General features: G+C 44.8%; 1 protein-coding gene across 1 annotated transcript in view; it reads right to left on the minus strand.

Annotated features, from left to right (window-relative positions):
* The window catches only part of ralgapa2 (Ral GTPase activating protein catalytic subunit alpha 2), a 136,471-nt gene that overhangs the window by 64,253 nt on the left and 58,378 nt on the right, over positions 1-13,840 (minus strand). The window contains exons 19-25 of the mRNA XM_080850757.1: positions 13,386-13,486; positions 12,563-12,647; positions 12,123-12,287; positions 11,353-11,490; positions 8,573-8,766; positions 8,358-8,456; positions 6,510-6,665 (exon numbers count right to left, since the gene is read on the minus strand). Coding sequence (XP_080706883.1) covers positions 6,510-6,665; positions 8,358-8,456; positions 8,573-8,766; positions 11,353-11,490; positions 12,123-12,287; positions 12,563-12,647; positions 13,386-13,486 — 938 coding nt within the window. The remainder of the gene's footprint in view (positions 1-6,509; positions 6,666-8,357; positions 8,457-8,572; positions 8,767-11,352; positions 11,491-12,122; positions 12,288-12,562; positions 12,648-13,385; positions 13,487-13,840) is intronic.

A 13,840-nucleotide genomic window follows, 5' to 3' on the forward strand; every position in this document is an offset into this window, starting at 1 on the left:
TTGTTGTGTGTGACTGTCTGTCTTATGTGTATGTCCCATGGGTTGTGTGTGTGTGTGTGTGTGTGTGTGTGTGTGTGTGTGTGTGTGTGTGTGTGTGTGTGTGTCAATCTGTGTTATCCTGCACATGTCCGTTAAAGACACTCACTGTCTGAGATAACATGTCAGTCTCAGCCTGTTCCTGCCAAGACTTTTTGTTTGGAGCTGTAAAGCAACTGAACTTGCTCCACCCGTCTGTTTAAATGACAACTTGGTCTGTCTGTGGCAGCCGCATCTGATCAGCATTATAAGTTGGGCCCATAAGAATAAGGTAAGGATGCCTATTTAAAACATCCCATGTTGATTGTTCAGTGTGCAGGCGCTGTCCTACGGCCAAGTAAACCATTGAATAATGAGGAGAGAGAACTTTTCTAAAAACTTCAGGCTACATGTTATGTGTTGCATATGTGTTACAACTAAATCTGAGTTTGTCTTTTCTTTGTTCTTCTGGTGTCAGTCGACACGGACCCTGACAGAGCGAGTATGTGTGTGTGTGTGTGTGTGTGTGTGTGTGTGTGTGCGTGTGTGCGTGTGTGTGTGTGTGGAGCATAAAGGTCACACAACTCTTTCATATAAATACATTTAAAGAGATCAAATGTTTCAATTTTGACTCTCCTCACACTATTCTTCTGCACTTGGGTAAGGGGGACCTGCACACAGCGCTGCTGGAGCCCCAGCTGATACTGTCATAAAAGCGCACAGAGGGCCCTGAATCTAAGGCTGCATAGGCTGCATGTGTGAGGGGTTATTATCTTAGGGTATGGTTGTGAATATCAGGTAGCCAGTGTGGAGAGAGAGAGAGTGGAGTAGTGAAAATAAGGAGTTCCAAGGAGCTATTTTGTAACAATGAGTGTAGTCAGACGAGTATAAACGCTCATATTCAGTGTCATTTTGATGTGACAGCATGTTAAAGCAGCACAACGGATCAATAGCTATTCGCTAAAGGTATGCTAGCAGCTAAAACTAACGAAATCTCTTGAAATGTGCTGACTTTGACATTATGACAAACTAGTTACTCAACGACTGTCCTTACACAGTCAAACATCAAGCAAGTGCAACACAAGACTAAGCAAGACGGCAAATAAGCTACTTACTAGATCGGCAGAAGGTAAACAAGTCAGGTCGGCGGGCTGCGGCAGGCAAAACTACAGAACGCAGTTATATGCCTATCGACCCTGCTATGCCAATGGCACTGACGCGATTCACCACATTAAAAGTCATGGTAGCGCCCCAATTTTTTTTAAGCTGTTATTTTAAGGTTAAACTGCTTATCCTTACCCTAATCCTGAAGCATAATTATTGCATAATGCACCTTTAACCCTGTTGCCGTTTCTCTACTCAAGATGCTTTGGATAACTTGACTTTCATTTTTTTTTGTGAATGATATCACAACTGCAAGATTGACAAGCAGAGAAGAAATATATTCTGTATTATTATTTCCAGCCTCTTGATAAGGAGACACTGCTTATACCCCTTGTTAAGGTACATTTGAAGTGAGGGTAGATTTAGCCAGTTTGAGGAACATTTAGGACCTTCGGTATCACAATGGCCAAGAAGTATGTCTAGTTTACAGTGTTAGTCCCCTAAAGAGTCTAAATCATGTCTAGTTTACAATGTTAGTCCCCGAAAGAGTTTGAATCATGTCTAGTTTCCGAGCATTAGTCCCCTAAAGAGTTTGAATCATGTCTAGTTTACAATGTTAGTCCCCTAAAGAGTTTGATTCATGTCTAGTTTACGAGCGTTAGTCCCCTAAAGAGTTTTAGTGAGCCAGCATTGTGAGCCTGGAGCCTACCAAAGCTGCATGTTGTTGTAAATATTGAATACAGAGATAACACCTCACAGTTCCACTGGTGTTGGGTAAATTGGATACATGTGCTTCAGAAGTAAGCACATTTATTTTCCTTGTTTATCCTCAATGTGGTACATTTTTCATTTCTTTATTTGATGTCCATTTTATTGCCTTATTTTTTCATTTGTGTGTTGTAGCCAGTCATGAGATTATGTACATGTTATGTCTCTAACAAGGTCATCAAAATGTCTGCTGTGTGCCTTGCCAGAGGTGATACAATGAAGGCAGGACCCCAGATAGTATGAAAATTGATAGGCATTTACTCTGCTAAACAAGTTATGGCCTTCTCCCTGAGCGAGGCTGGCCCTTCCACCCGTGGGCCAAACAGATGCTGCGCTCCTCTTCAGGAGCATACTGAGCCCAAGTGTTGCTGAGGATAGACTCATAGACCAATCAGATGCTGCGCTCCTCTTCAGGAGCATACTTAGCCCAAGTGTTGCTGAGGATAGACCCAAAGACCAATCAGATGCTGCGCTCCTCTTCAGGAGCATACTGAGCCCAAGTGTTGCTGAGGATAGACTCATAGACCAATCAGATGCTGCGCTCCTCTTCAGGAGCATACTGAGCCCAAGTGTTGCTGAGGATAGACCCAAAGACCAATCAGATGCCTTGTCCTCTTCAGGAGCATACTTAGCCCAAGTGTTGGTGAGGATAGACCCAAAGACCAATCAGATGCTGCGCTCCTCTTCAGGAGCATACTGAGCCCAAGTGTGCAAATTGCTATACAGCTGATGTTCCTGCCAAGGTCTATACTGACAGCGCCTAAGTATACTACTCATTTAAAACTTGGAGTAAAGTTGTAATTTCACCACTGCAGCAGGAACCCAAATTGCCCATAAGGCTGAAATTGTTAAACACTTAACTCCTTCCGAGTGCTCTTTTATTAGGATAACACTGTGACACTGTGGCTATGCGGTATCTTGCACCCTTTATTAATTGAAAATAGACTTTGTGCGCCCCCTGCTCAGATATACTGAAAGACATAATCCAGTGATTAAAACAGGTCTTAGGGCTGGCCTTGAACAGCATGGTGGAAGGTGGACAGCACATTTGCCTGGTGTGTTATTGATCCAGCTTAACAGCCCAAACAAAACAACAGGGTTTTTCCTCCACTGAATAGCTTTCTGTGAGAGACATGTGATTTGGACACATGACCCTACACTCACTGCTGAGTTAGGGAGAGATACAAGCCTATTGGCAGGGACTCTCTAAGCTGCTGCACAACAAACAGCCAAGAATCAGACAAGACTATAAAGACAAGACTTTAAAGGCAGCACTGAAGTTGCAACAGGCCGCAAAGGTAAAAATAAATACAAATGAATGAAAAAGGGACCATATGTGATAATTCTATTGTGAACTATGTTTGAGATCTGTTTTAGATTCTAGGAGGCTGTCCAAAGGGGGATGATCCTGGGGTGGGCTACAGACCAGCTCCCCTTATCTGGCCTGGACACGGCCTGGAGACGGGCCTGCTCCTCTCACCTCTGACCTCTGGAGGACAGCCTGTCGACAGGTAGCAGATGGCAAACTGAAGAGGGTGAAGCAGAACCACCACCTCTGCATACACATCCACCCTTCACACTCTGTCTGCATACACATCCACCCTTCACACTCTGTCTGCATACACATACACATCCACCCTTCACACTCTGTTTGCATATACATCCACCCTAAACACTCTGTCTGCATAAATATCCACCCTTCACACTATGTCTGCATACATATCCACCCTTCACACTCTGTCTGCATAAATATCCACCCTTCACACTCTGTCTGCATATACATCCACCTTTCACACTCTGTCTGCATATACCATTATACCATTCATCCACCATTCACACGGTGCGCCACATTAAAGGAGTTAGCATCGCCAAGAGGGTCATTATAGGGCAACAACAACACGAGGATGCCAAAGGCCTGATTGGCTTGCTGTGCATTCACTTGGGGACTCTGGGTTTTGCCTTTTTCTGTGAGTTTGAAGCCTGGTGTGGAGGAAGAATAACAACTGCACAGACATTCAAATAATTAGTGACCTAATGACTAAATGTCCTGATGAATATTAAAGTCAAAAAAGACTTGAACAGAGGGACAGAAAGATTCCAGTCAGAACTAAAGTTTTAGGATTCATTAATGTCATATTATTCTACACATATATTGTTGAGTAAGCAGATATTTGTGTGTTCTTGAGGGTGCCATTTCTCTCTCGTATGCCTGTGTCTTCAGTAGTAAGGATGGGGATGTGTTGGTTATGTCTCAAAGGCCATGGGTCGCTCTGACCCCTGAGAGTAATTCGAGCTCTGTGATTAACACTCCTCTCCTGTCAGACCTAGGAATACTTAAACTGAGAATTTCTCTTTTTCTAGTCAGAGTAGCTAGAGAATCATTATGTGAAGCCATGCTCTCTCTCTCTCCCTTGATGCGCATCATTGTAAATAAACCCTTGCTCCTGTTTCTTCTACCATGGCCAGACTGAGGTCTCCATTCCTGTGGTACAATGTAGTCATGTATAAATGACTAACACAAGCTCTATATGGCATCATGGTGGACTACTGGCTGCTTGAGTGACCCTCTTTAAGTGTGGGCTCATTCTGCCAGGGAAGAAAAGCTTTGGTAGTATTTTTGGTAGTATCTGTTTACTAATACCATAAATTGTTTTTCACAATATATAAAACATTTATTAAAATTAAACTATCAGTATAAATCAAAGTAATTCTACTGTAAAAATGCAGCGTTTGCGGGGATCAAACATGACACAAATCTGAATGAAAAAATACATCAAACTCATACTTTGTCTTTTTGATAAGAGTAGATATATATAACCAAGAGGGCAAGGTCCAGTTAGTCCGGACATCTGTTCAGAGGAAAAAGGATGGAGAGAGATAACATTTATTGGCCCCCATGAAGAGTTCTTCCCTTGCCTCACATTTCTCTTCTTCACTCTCTCACTCCTCTCTGGGCATGCTCTCTCTCACCCAGACAGCTACATATAGGATTTAATCACAACAAAAGACCACAGATCCCCGTCCTAGGCCCCTCAACGCACACCGACACACGAAGGCTTACACTCGCTCGCTCACGCTCAAGCACACGCATGCACACACACACACACACACACACACACACACACACACACAAAGGAACACAAACACGCACACACTCAAACATACACACACACACACAATCCTTGCCAGCACAGGCCCCTCACAAAACGCCAGAGAGCCTTCAATCCTTAATTAATCACACACACACAAACACGACGGGAGATCCAACATTATTTAATGACATGGAAAACATTCTAATGAGCTTGTCTGTCTGCCAGAATGGAATATAGCTATCCTCCAGGCGAAGAAATGTGGCCATTCAGAGTCAAAACAAAGGAATGCATTCACTTTTATCAGCTCATCTCCATCATTCATTTCTCCCTTCCTCCAACAGTGATCTCTTCCCTTCAGCTGCAGTGGGAGAGCCTTTATAAGACGACTAGTGACTGACACACACTGATCATTTTGTCAGCCTAGTTAGTAGATAAGACTGATGAATAGATTGGACCAAAGTGACAGTTCCCGTTTTTACCAGTAGGTGATTTAGTCAGTGAAAAAAGACAAAACACAGAATGTTATTGGCCTTGTTAGTTAATACACAATGTCCGCCTGGTATTTTATTACTCTGTCTAGTCGTTGGGTTGGAGGTCTGCGACATGCACTCACCACCCTGGATAGTGGACATTTGTACTTATAATTTTTTTTTTTAATATTTATTCAGTTCAGTTATACAGTACATCCATAAAGAACTTAAACAAACTGATAACGAGATAGAGTCGTCTATAATATTTTGAATAAATATTCAAAATCTTAATTACTATTAATGTCACTATAATAACTTCTCAGGTTAAATACTTTATCACAGCTTTCCTCTCAACAATCTGTCCCACTTCTAATACTCAGACAAAACTATTAACAGAGACATCTATGAATGGCAAATTATTTACTGTCACTTTCATCTGAACAGCTGAAAGTCGTCCATGATGTGCTAAATAAAAAACCTATTCTATCCCTACTCATCTGGACGATCACACACCGAACAATCTCCAACCTAAAGCGCTTGAGCAGTCTGCCATCTAGTGGTGAGAGGATTTAATTGTCTTTGAGTAAAACCCATTACAGACAGTGTAACTAGGTTTGGAAGCTACTGAAAAGGACAGCACAAGGACAGGTCAGAAAATTGTCATGCGTTTTTACCCCCGCTTAGATAAGTTCAAGTGTAGGAAAGCAGGTGCAGATGATACACTTGTGAACATTTCCGTGTGAGCCAAGTGGGTGATGATTCGCAAGGGTGGATGATGGTCATCAAATGTTTTAGGACCACAGGTGAAACATCTAACAGACATTGTGCTTTTGTAATATAGGTCCTTCACGTGGATCACAGGGAAGTTGCTAAAGTTGCTAAACTCAAGTAATAGCAGGTTACTCATGAGTGCCTTGGTCTCTTGGTAAGTTTACACTCTTGCCTTTTGCTCGTCAGCATAATCCACACGGCACTGTTCCTCAATCTCTAGGCAAGAGGAGATGAGCTCAAACAGTGTGACATCAGAACCAGATGTGAAGGTGAACATGTGGACACTCACCTGGTCGTCGCTGGTGAAGCCCTTGTGCATGACATGGTAGAGGTGGACCAGGAAGTCCCTGTTGGGCAGCACGTCTTGGTGTTTGGTCATCATCTCACAGATCAGTCTGTATGCCTGGAGCTTCCCGTCCTTGAACTCTGATGGCAGCATGGTGGCCTGAAGGAGGTCAAAGGTTAGGGATAGAGCATTTTGCTTAAAAAAAATAGGATATATGAGACAAAAGAGAACAGGTCGTAGTCTAGACATAACTGTGAGTGACTGTGAATAGACAGTGTGCACCAGAGGTGAGTTCATCCGAGGCAATATCACTTTAATGTCAAATGATTCAAAATAGTATCACCTGACTGAATTGTATTACTTCTAAGTTGAACAGTAGGGTCTTTGTAAAAATGAAAATCTAACAGATTGAGTTGATTTACTTTACTAAAAACACAGGCCCCACTGTAAGAACTCCAGTGGACACCAGTGTTGCACACACTTCTGCAGAGGTGCTCTGCCATTCTGCTTTTTTGTAGCTGCTCTTTGCTGGAGGGGTTGTGTTGCTCTACCTTTTTCTTTTAAATACCACAAAGGTGTTCTATTGGCATTAAGTCAGGTGACATCTTGGGCAGGTCATAGTATTTAAACTTGTGCATGGTTTGGTACTGTGGTTTGGATTGTTATCATGCAGGAACATTCATCTTCCGCCAAGCTTCTGGAGACTGGGAGTCATCTCGTCAGCCAGTCTTTTGGTACATCCACAGGCCTTCATGGTGGCATCTATAAAAGTCATCTTCCCAACCCCTTTTGCACTCATGCAGCCCCATATCATCACACTCCCACCCCTGTGCTTCACTCTCAGGCCCATGCATTCACTGTGGTAGTCCTGGCCAGGTTCACACCAAACACACTGGACCCTGTCTGAGCCAAACAGATTGATCTTGGTCTCATCTGTCTAAATAAAGTACTCCAAATCTTCATCAGGCTTCTTTTCATGATCTTTAGCAAAGTTTCATCTGGCAGGTTTGTGCGCGAAGAGCAAGGAAGGTCTATTCACTTTTGTTTAGTATAAGTTTAGAGTATTTTCCTGTATTTTCAATATAATCTTTCTTAAGCATTTTTGATTGTTTGCGTAAGAGGGGATGCTCTTATTTCAGAAAAAGTGTTACTGAGATGTGACATTTGACATTTAAATGTACAGTGTGAAGGTTTTAGTGGCATCTATTAGTAGAAATGGAATAAATTATTCATAATTAATTATTATGTTTACATTAGTGTATAATTACCTGAAACTATGAATCGTTGTGTTCTGGTTAGCTTACAATGAGCCAATCATATCTACAAAGGAAGCGGGTCCTCTTCCACAGAGTCAGCCATGTTGCCCCACCATGTTTCTACAGTAGTCCAGAACGGTCATACCAATATACTGGTTCAATGTAGAGCTTTTTGCAGTGATATGGCATTTATCAGCCACTGTAGTTATTTGGACATGCTTGTGAAGGGAATGATATTCGGCTGGTTTCAATTCAGTAACCTCACCACAAGATTCCACTAAAAACTACTCACTGAACCTTTAAGTGCTGTTACAAAGGGGTGTACTCACTTCTTTTGTATACTGTTATTCAAAGACCAGTAAGCCAAAAACATGCCCGAGCATGTTGTACCAGTGCTTACAGCTTACCAAAGGTTATTTATGGCTAATTATGAATTCTAATTCAAACAAAACAAAAACATACTTAATGATCATCACGTCAAGGAAAAATTCCAATCTGAAATATATTCATAGAAGATTATGGGAAAATCCCTCACAGTTCAGTTAGACTGTTAAGCCATTACTCAGCAGATAGCCCAAGCAAGGCCCTCTCTTACCTTAAACAGCCAGGATGCCAGCATGCGTAGAGGGGGGATGAAGACCGGTTGAGGGAGGGAGGACTGGTTGTCCACACTGATGCCCAGGTTGTCTCTTATCTGTAAGTGATGAGTGACATGACAAATGGACATGTATGATAAACACTAGACAGCTCTACATGCACCATATTCATTTAGTAATGCACAGACTATATCATATGGAATACCAGTGGTACCTTTGCCAATTTGTGCCAGAGATCGTAGAGGTAGCTGAAGACCTTGGCGTGAATGCGGGGGCACTGGATGGCATTGACATCCCCAAGGATTCCCAGGATCCTCCTCCAGAGGACAAAGGCGGAGTCAGCGTGCCAGCCCGTCAGGCTGCCCCCGGCGATGATGCTGACATCGTCTGCCAAGAACTCGCTACTGTCTGCAAATGAATAGACACAACACAGCATAAGAGAGCGCGGGATGAGGAGGGGAAAACAGAAAGAGGACATGAAAGGAATGACAGGCAAAGAAAGAAGCAAAACAAGAAACGAGGAAATGGAGATTGAGAGAGAGGGAAACAGGTAGAGAGAGGCAGAAAGTGAGAGAAGGCGATGTTGCAGCCTGTGCTGCCTGAGGGAGAAGGCCATGGTTTTGCATGCTTCACAGTTCCACGAGCAGCAAACAGAACAGCCTGAGGCTCAAGCCCACTGGCAGCAGCAGAAGCGGGAGCAGCAGCAGGGTAGAGCACAAGCATCAGGAGGAGAGTGACCGTGTGTGCTGTGAGGCCAGGCACACACATGTAAGAACACTCTCCCTGCCCGTGGTGTTAACAGTGATCACAGCACACCATTGGGATACAGGTGGAAAAGCAGAGACTCTGCCAAGCATGAAAGAGAGAAATGGAGGACACTCTGGAAGAACATGAGAGCAGGCAAAGGGAAGAGATGGCAGGGAGTGAGCCAGACGATCAATCTGACAAGGCATCACAAAACTAGAATGAAAATTAGAATTTTCTTGTGATAGTGATGTACATTTATAAAAATAATTTGCCTAATGATAGCCATTGACTCAGCGAAAACAAGGTAGCTTCAAAGAGTAAACAGAAATTGTTAAAAAAAAGAAGTTGTTAACAAAAGGTTATTAATAAAAAGCAATGAAACCCCTAAAGCCCTAAAACAATTTAGCTCTAAATTGCTTTCAGTATCTTGGGCTTCATTGTAAATTTAGTTGAAGACATGTTACAATATTTAACGTATATTACTTTATTTACCCTCAGCTATATTGTTAATGCTGTTTGACAATGATGGGACTGAATAGAATATCAACTCAGAACAAGCACTTGCATGTCACTATGGATATCACAAGAACAAATACAAATGACCGACTTAAATGTACAAAGGCACTTCGCCATGCAATGAAATAACCAGCCTCTAAATCTTGCAAGCCGTCTCATGAAGAAGTGCTGGGTGGCTCACAAAGATGGATTGGCAGATACTGGGCCTCTGTGGCTAAGGCTAATGTGGAACTCAAAACTGCCCTTAAACAATTGTTCATTCTAAAAATAAAAAATATGCAAGCGAGTGTGTTCTTTTCTGTTGATTCAACCATAACTGAATAGTTTATTCAATTAAGAATATAATGATTAGTACGATTCATTGTGATCAATAACTGATAATCAAGACAATCAATTATGTAGAATGTGTTAACACAATGAAAGGACGGTTAATTCAGATCAGCAGCCACATACAGGAAGTGCAGGGGGTAGATGGCCTAAGCCAACTCAGAAAAGGAGAGAGAGAGAGAGAGAGAGAGAGAGAGAGAGCAGAGGAGGGGAGGAGGAGAGAGAGAGGTGGATTCATGAGAGGAGAGAAAGGAGTAGAGAGGTGAAGTCATGAGAGGAGAGAAAATAGGAGAGAGGGACGTGAAGCGGTGAGAGGAGAGAAAGGAGGAGAGAGATAGGTGAAGCGATGAGAGGAGAGAAAGGAGGAGAGAGGGAGGAGAGAGGGAGGTGATGCGATGAGAGGAGAGAAAGGAGGACAGCAGGGGGTAGAGCCATGAGAGGAGAAAAAGGAGGAGAGAGGGAGGTGAAGTGATGAGAGGAGAGAAAGGAGGAGAGAGGGAGGTGAAGCGATGAGAGGAGAGAAAGGAGGAGAGAGGGAGGAGAGAGGGAGGTGAAGCGATGAGAGGAGAGAAAGGAGGAGAGAGTAAGCTGGGAAGCAAATAGAGGAGAGAAAAGAGAAGAGGGAGGTGAAGCGATTAGAGGAGAGAAAGGAGGAGAGAGGGAGGTGAAGCGATGAGAGGAGAGAAAGGAGGAGAGAGGGAGGAGAGAGGGAGCTGAGCAGGAGGAGAGAAAGAAGGAAAGAGGGAGGTGAAGCGATGAGAGGAGAGAAAGGAGGAGAGAAAGGAAGAGAGAGGGAGGTGAAGCCATGAGGGACAAGAAAGGAGGAAAGAGGGAGGTGAAGCGATGAGAGGAGAGAAAGGAAGAGAGAGGGAGGTGAAGCGATGAGGGACAAGAAAGGAGGAAAGAGGGAGGTGGAGCCATGAGGAGAGAAAGGAAGAGAGAGGGAGGTGAAGCGATGAGAGGAGAGAAAGGAGGAGAGAGGGAAGTAAAGTCATGAGAGGAGAGAAAGGAGGACAGCGGGGGGTAGAGCCCTGAGAGGAGAGAAAGGAGGAGAGACGGAGGTGAGAGGGAGGTGAAGCGATGAGAGGAGAGAAAGGAGGAGAGAGGGAGGAGAGAGGGAGCTGAACAGGAGGAGAGAAAAGAAGGGGAGAGGGAGGTGAAGCGATGAGAGGAGAGAAAGGAGGAGAGAGGGAGGTGAAGCCATGAGAGGAGTGAAAGGAGGAGAGAGGGAGGAGAAGCCATGAGAGGAGAGAAAAGAGGAGAGAGGGAGCTGAGCAGGAGGAGAGAGGGAGGTGGAGCGATGAGAGGAGAGAAAGGAGGAGAGAGGGAGGTGAAGCCATGAGAGGAGAGAAAAGAGGAGAGCGGGGGGTAGAGCCATGGCCTATGAGCAGAGACAGGAAGTACCCAGGTCCTCTGGCATGTTCAGGGCGGTTTGCATGGCGTCTTCCAGCAGCTGGGTGCCGTCATGGTAACCAGTGGGCACCAGCAAAGCTGGCGAGGCAGGGGGGCGTGGGGAATGGGGGGGGAGGGGACACTCGGAACCTAAACACAGACGGACGGGGGGGTGGGGGAGGGGTGATATGAGGAGACAGTGGAACGACACAGACACAGTCAAGAGTACACTGTGGGCTCACAATCACAACATTGAGAACATGAATCAATCCCACCTGGGTTCCCTGCCTGCCTTCAGGAAGTATTTGGCAGAGGACCAATAGACACATGGCTGATGTGTTGGGGGAACACATGAATTTGAAAATCCATTTGAGCATACACATGTTCAAAATATTTCAAATATGTCCGGTGAGAAGCGCTTGCTGCTCTCTTCAAATACTTCAAAGACAGGCGGGTGGCCCAGGTCTGATGTGAATTAACGATCACGATAGATTTACGCCACAACAGACAGTGCTCGTGATCACAGGTGATGGATCCACATTTCACACTTGATTCACGCGAGAACACTTACAAAACACACACACAGGCACACGTACAGTGGAAAATAAGACAGATATGCAAGAATGATCAGACGTTGGAAGGTCAAGGCTGAAGTGTGAGGGGTCAGGGGTGTGTATGCCACAGACACCAGGATGCACCCAGACTATTGGCTCGTCTCTGTGGTCTGTTCTGCTGTACTGCTGGTGCATCTCGCCACGTTGCCCGTCCCGGTTGTGCTTTACCTGCTAGCGCTTCCGTGTGGCTGAGCAGGAGGCTGCGCTGGTGATCTGCGTTCAGGTCACTGGGTGGAGGCGAGTCGGGCTCCTCCTCGAAGGCCTGCCAGGCCAGCAGGCTCACGTCGGCGTCGTTCAGGTAGCCATTGGACGTCTCACTGCTTATGCTCTCACCTACCAGGTAAAGGGGAAGAGTCGTACATGTCCAGATGCACACAGAAAATCACAATGCTCAGAAAATGAGAAGATCATGGTAATGAACCCACAACCAAAGCCTTCTACTTTAAGTGGCATTCAAAGAAATAGTCAAATAATATTTCTGCTTTTACTAGTAAATATGAACAACATTCCGAGGGCAAAACCCTGCACCATTGAGGGCTTTGCTCAGGTGAGCACTTCAGCTACAGGGGCCATATGTGAACACCAGAGCACTGGGAAAGAAGACTCACTTTTCTCCCGAAGTTTGGTCCTCACAAACATGGGCTGGGTCTCCAAGTGCTCTTCAGATGGACTGCTGCTCCGTCGAATAAGAATCTACCAAATACACCACTCAGAATGAGAATCTACCAAATACACCAGTCAGAATGAGAATCTACCAAATCCACCAGTCAGAATGAGAATCTACCAAATACACCAGTCAGAATGAGAATCTACCAAATCCACCAGTCAGAATGAGAATCTACCAGATACACCACTCAGAATGAGAATCTACCAGATACACCACTCAGAATGAGAATCTACCAAATCCACCACTCAGAATGAGAATCTATCAGATACACCAGTCAGAATGAGAATCTACCAGATACACCACTCAGAATGAGAATCTACCAGATACACCAGTCAGAATGAGAATCTACCAGATACACCACTCAGAATGAGAATCTACCAAATCCACCACTCAGAATGAGAATCTACCAGATACACCACTCAGAATGAGAATCTATCAGATACACCACTCAGAATGAGAAAAGAATCCGTCCTCTTACTCATTCATGCATGTGACTGAGGCGTGTCAGTGTGTTGGTGGTATAGTCTATCTGACTGAGGCGTGTCAGTGTGACTGAGGAGTGTCAGTGTGACTGAGGCGTGTCAGTGTGCCAGTGGTAGGGTCTATCTCTATCTGACTGAGGCGTGTCAGTGTGTTGGTGGTAGGGTCTATCTGACTGAGGCGTGTCAGTGTGACTGAGGAGTGTCAGTGTGACTGAGGCGTGTCAGTGTGCCAGTGGTAGGGTCTATCTCTATCTGACTGAGGCGTGTCAGTGTGTCACTCACTGCAGGGGGCCCGCTGTCTCTCCTACCGGTGGAGCCACTCTCAGACACAGAGGTCCTGCCGTCAGCACTGCCCATGTTAGGGGAGTCATCTCTCCGTTGACCTGGACACACACACACACACACACACACACACACACACACACACCTTTTCAGTCACCAAAAGAATACTCGTCCCCTGGTGATGGTGATGGTGATGGTGATGGTGATCATGAAGTGACGTGAGTGTGTGTACCTGGGAAAGAGTTGGTGAGCTGCTGGGTGATGTGATGTGATGTGATGTGACGTGAGTACCTGGGAAAGAGTTGGTGAGCTGCTGGGTGATGTGATGTGACGTGATGTGTTGTGACGTGAGTTTGTGTACCTGGGAAAGAGTTGGTGAGCTGCTGGGTGATGTGATGTGATGTGATGTGACGTGAGTTTGTGTACCTGGGAAAGAGTTGGTGAGCTGTGACGTG

Source organism: Sprattus sprattus (genome assembly GCF_963457725.1).
Source record: "Sprattus sprattus genome assembly, chromosome: 13".
Lineage (NCBI taxonomy): Eukaryota > Metazoa > Chordata > Actinopteri > Clupeiformes > Clupeidae > Sprattus > Sprattus sprattus.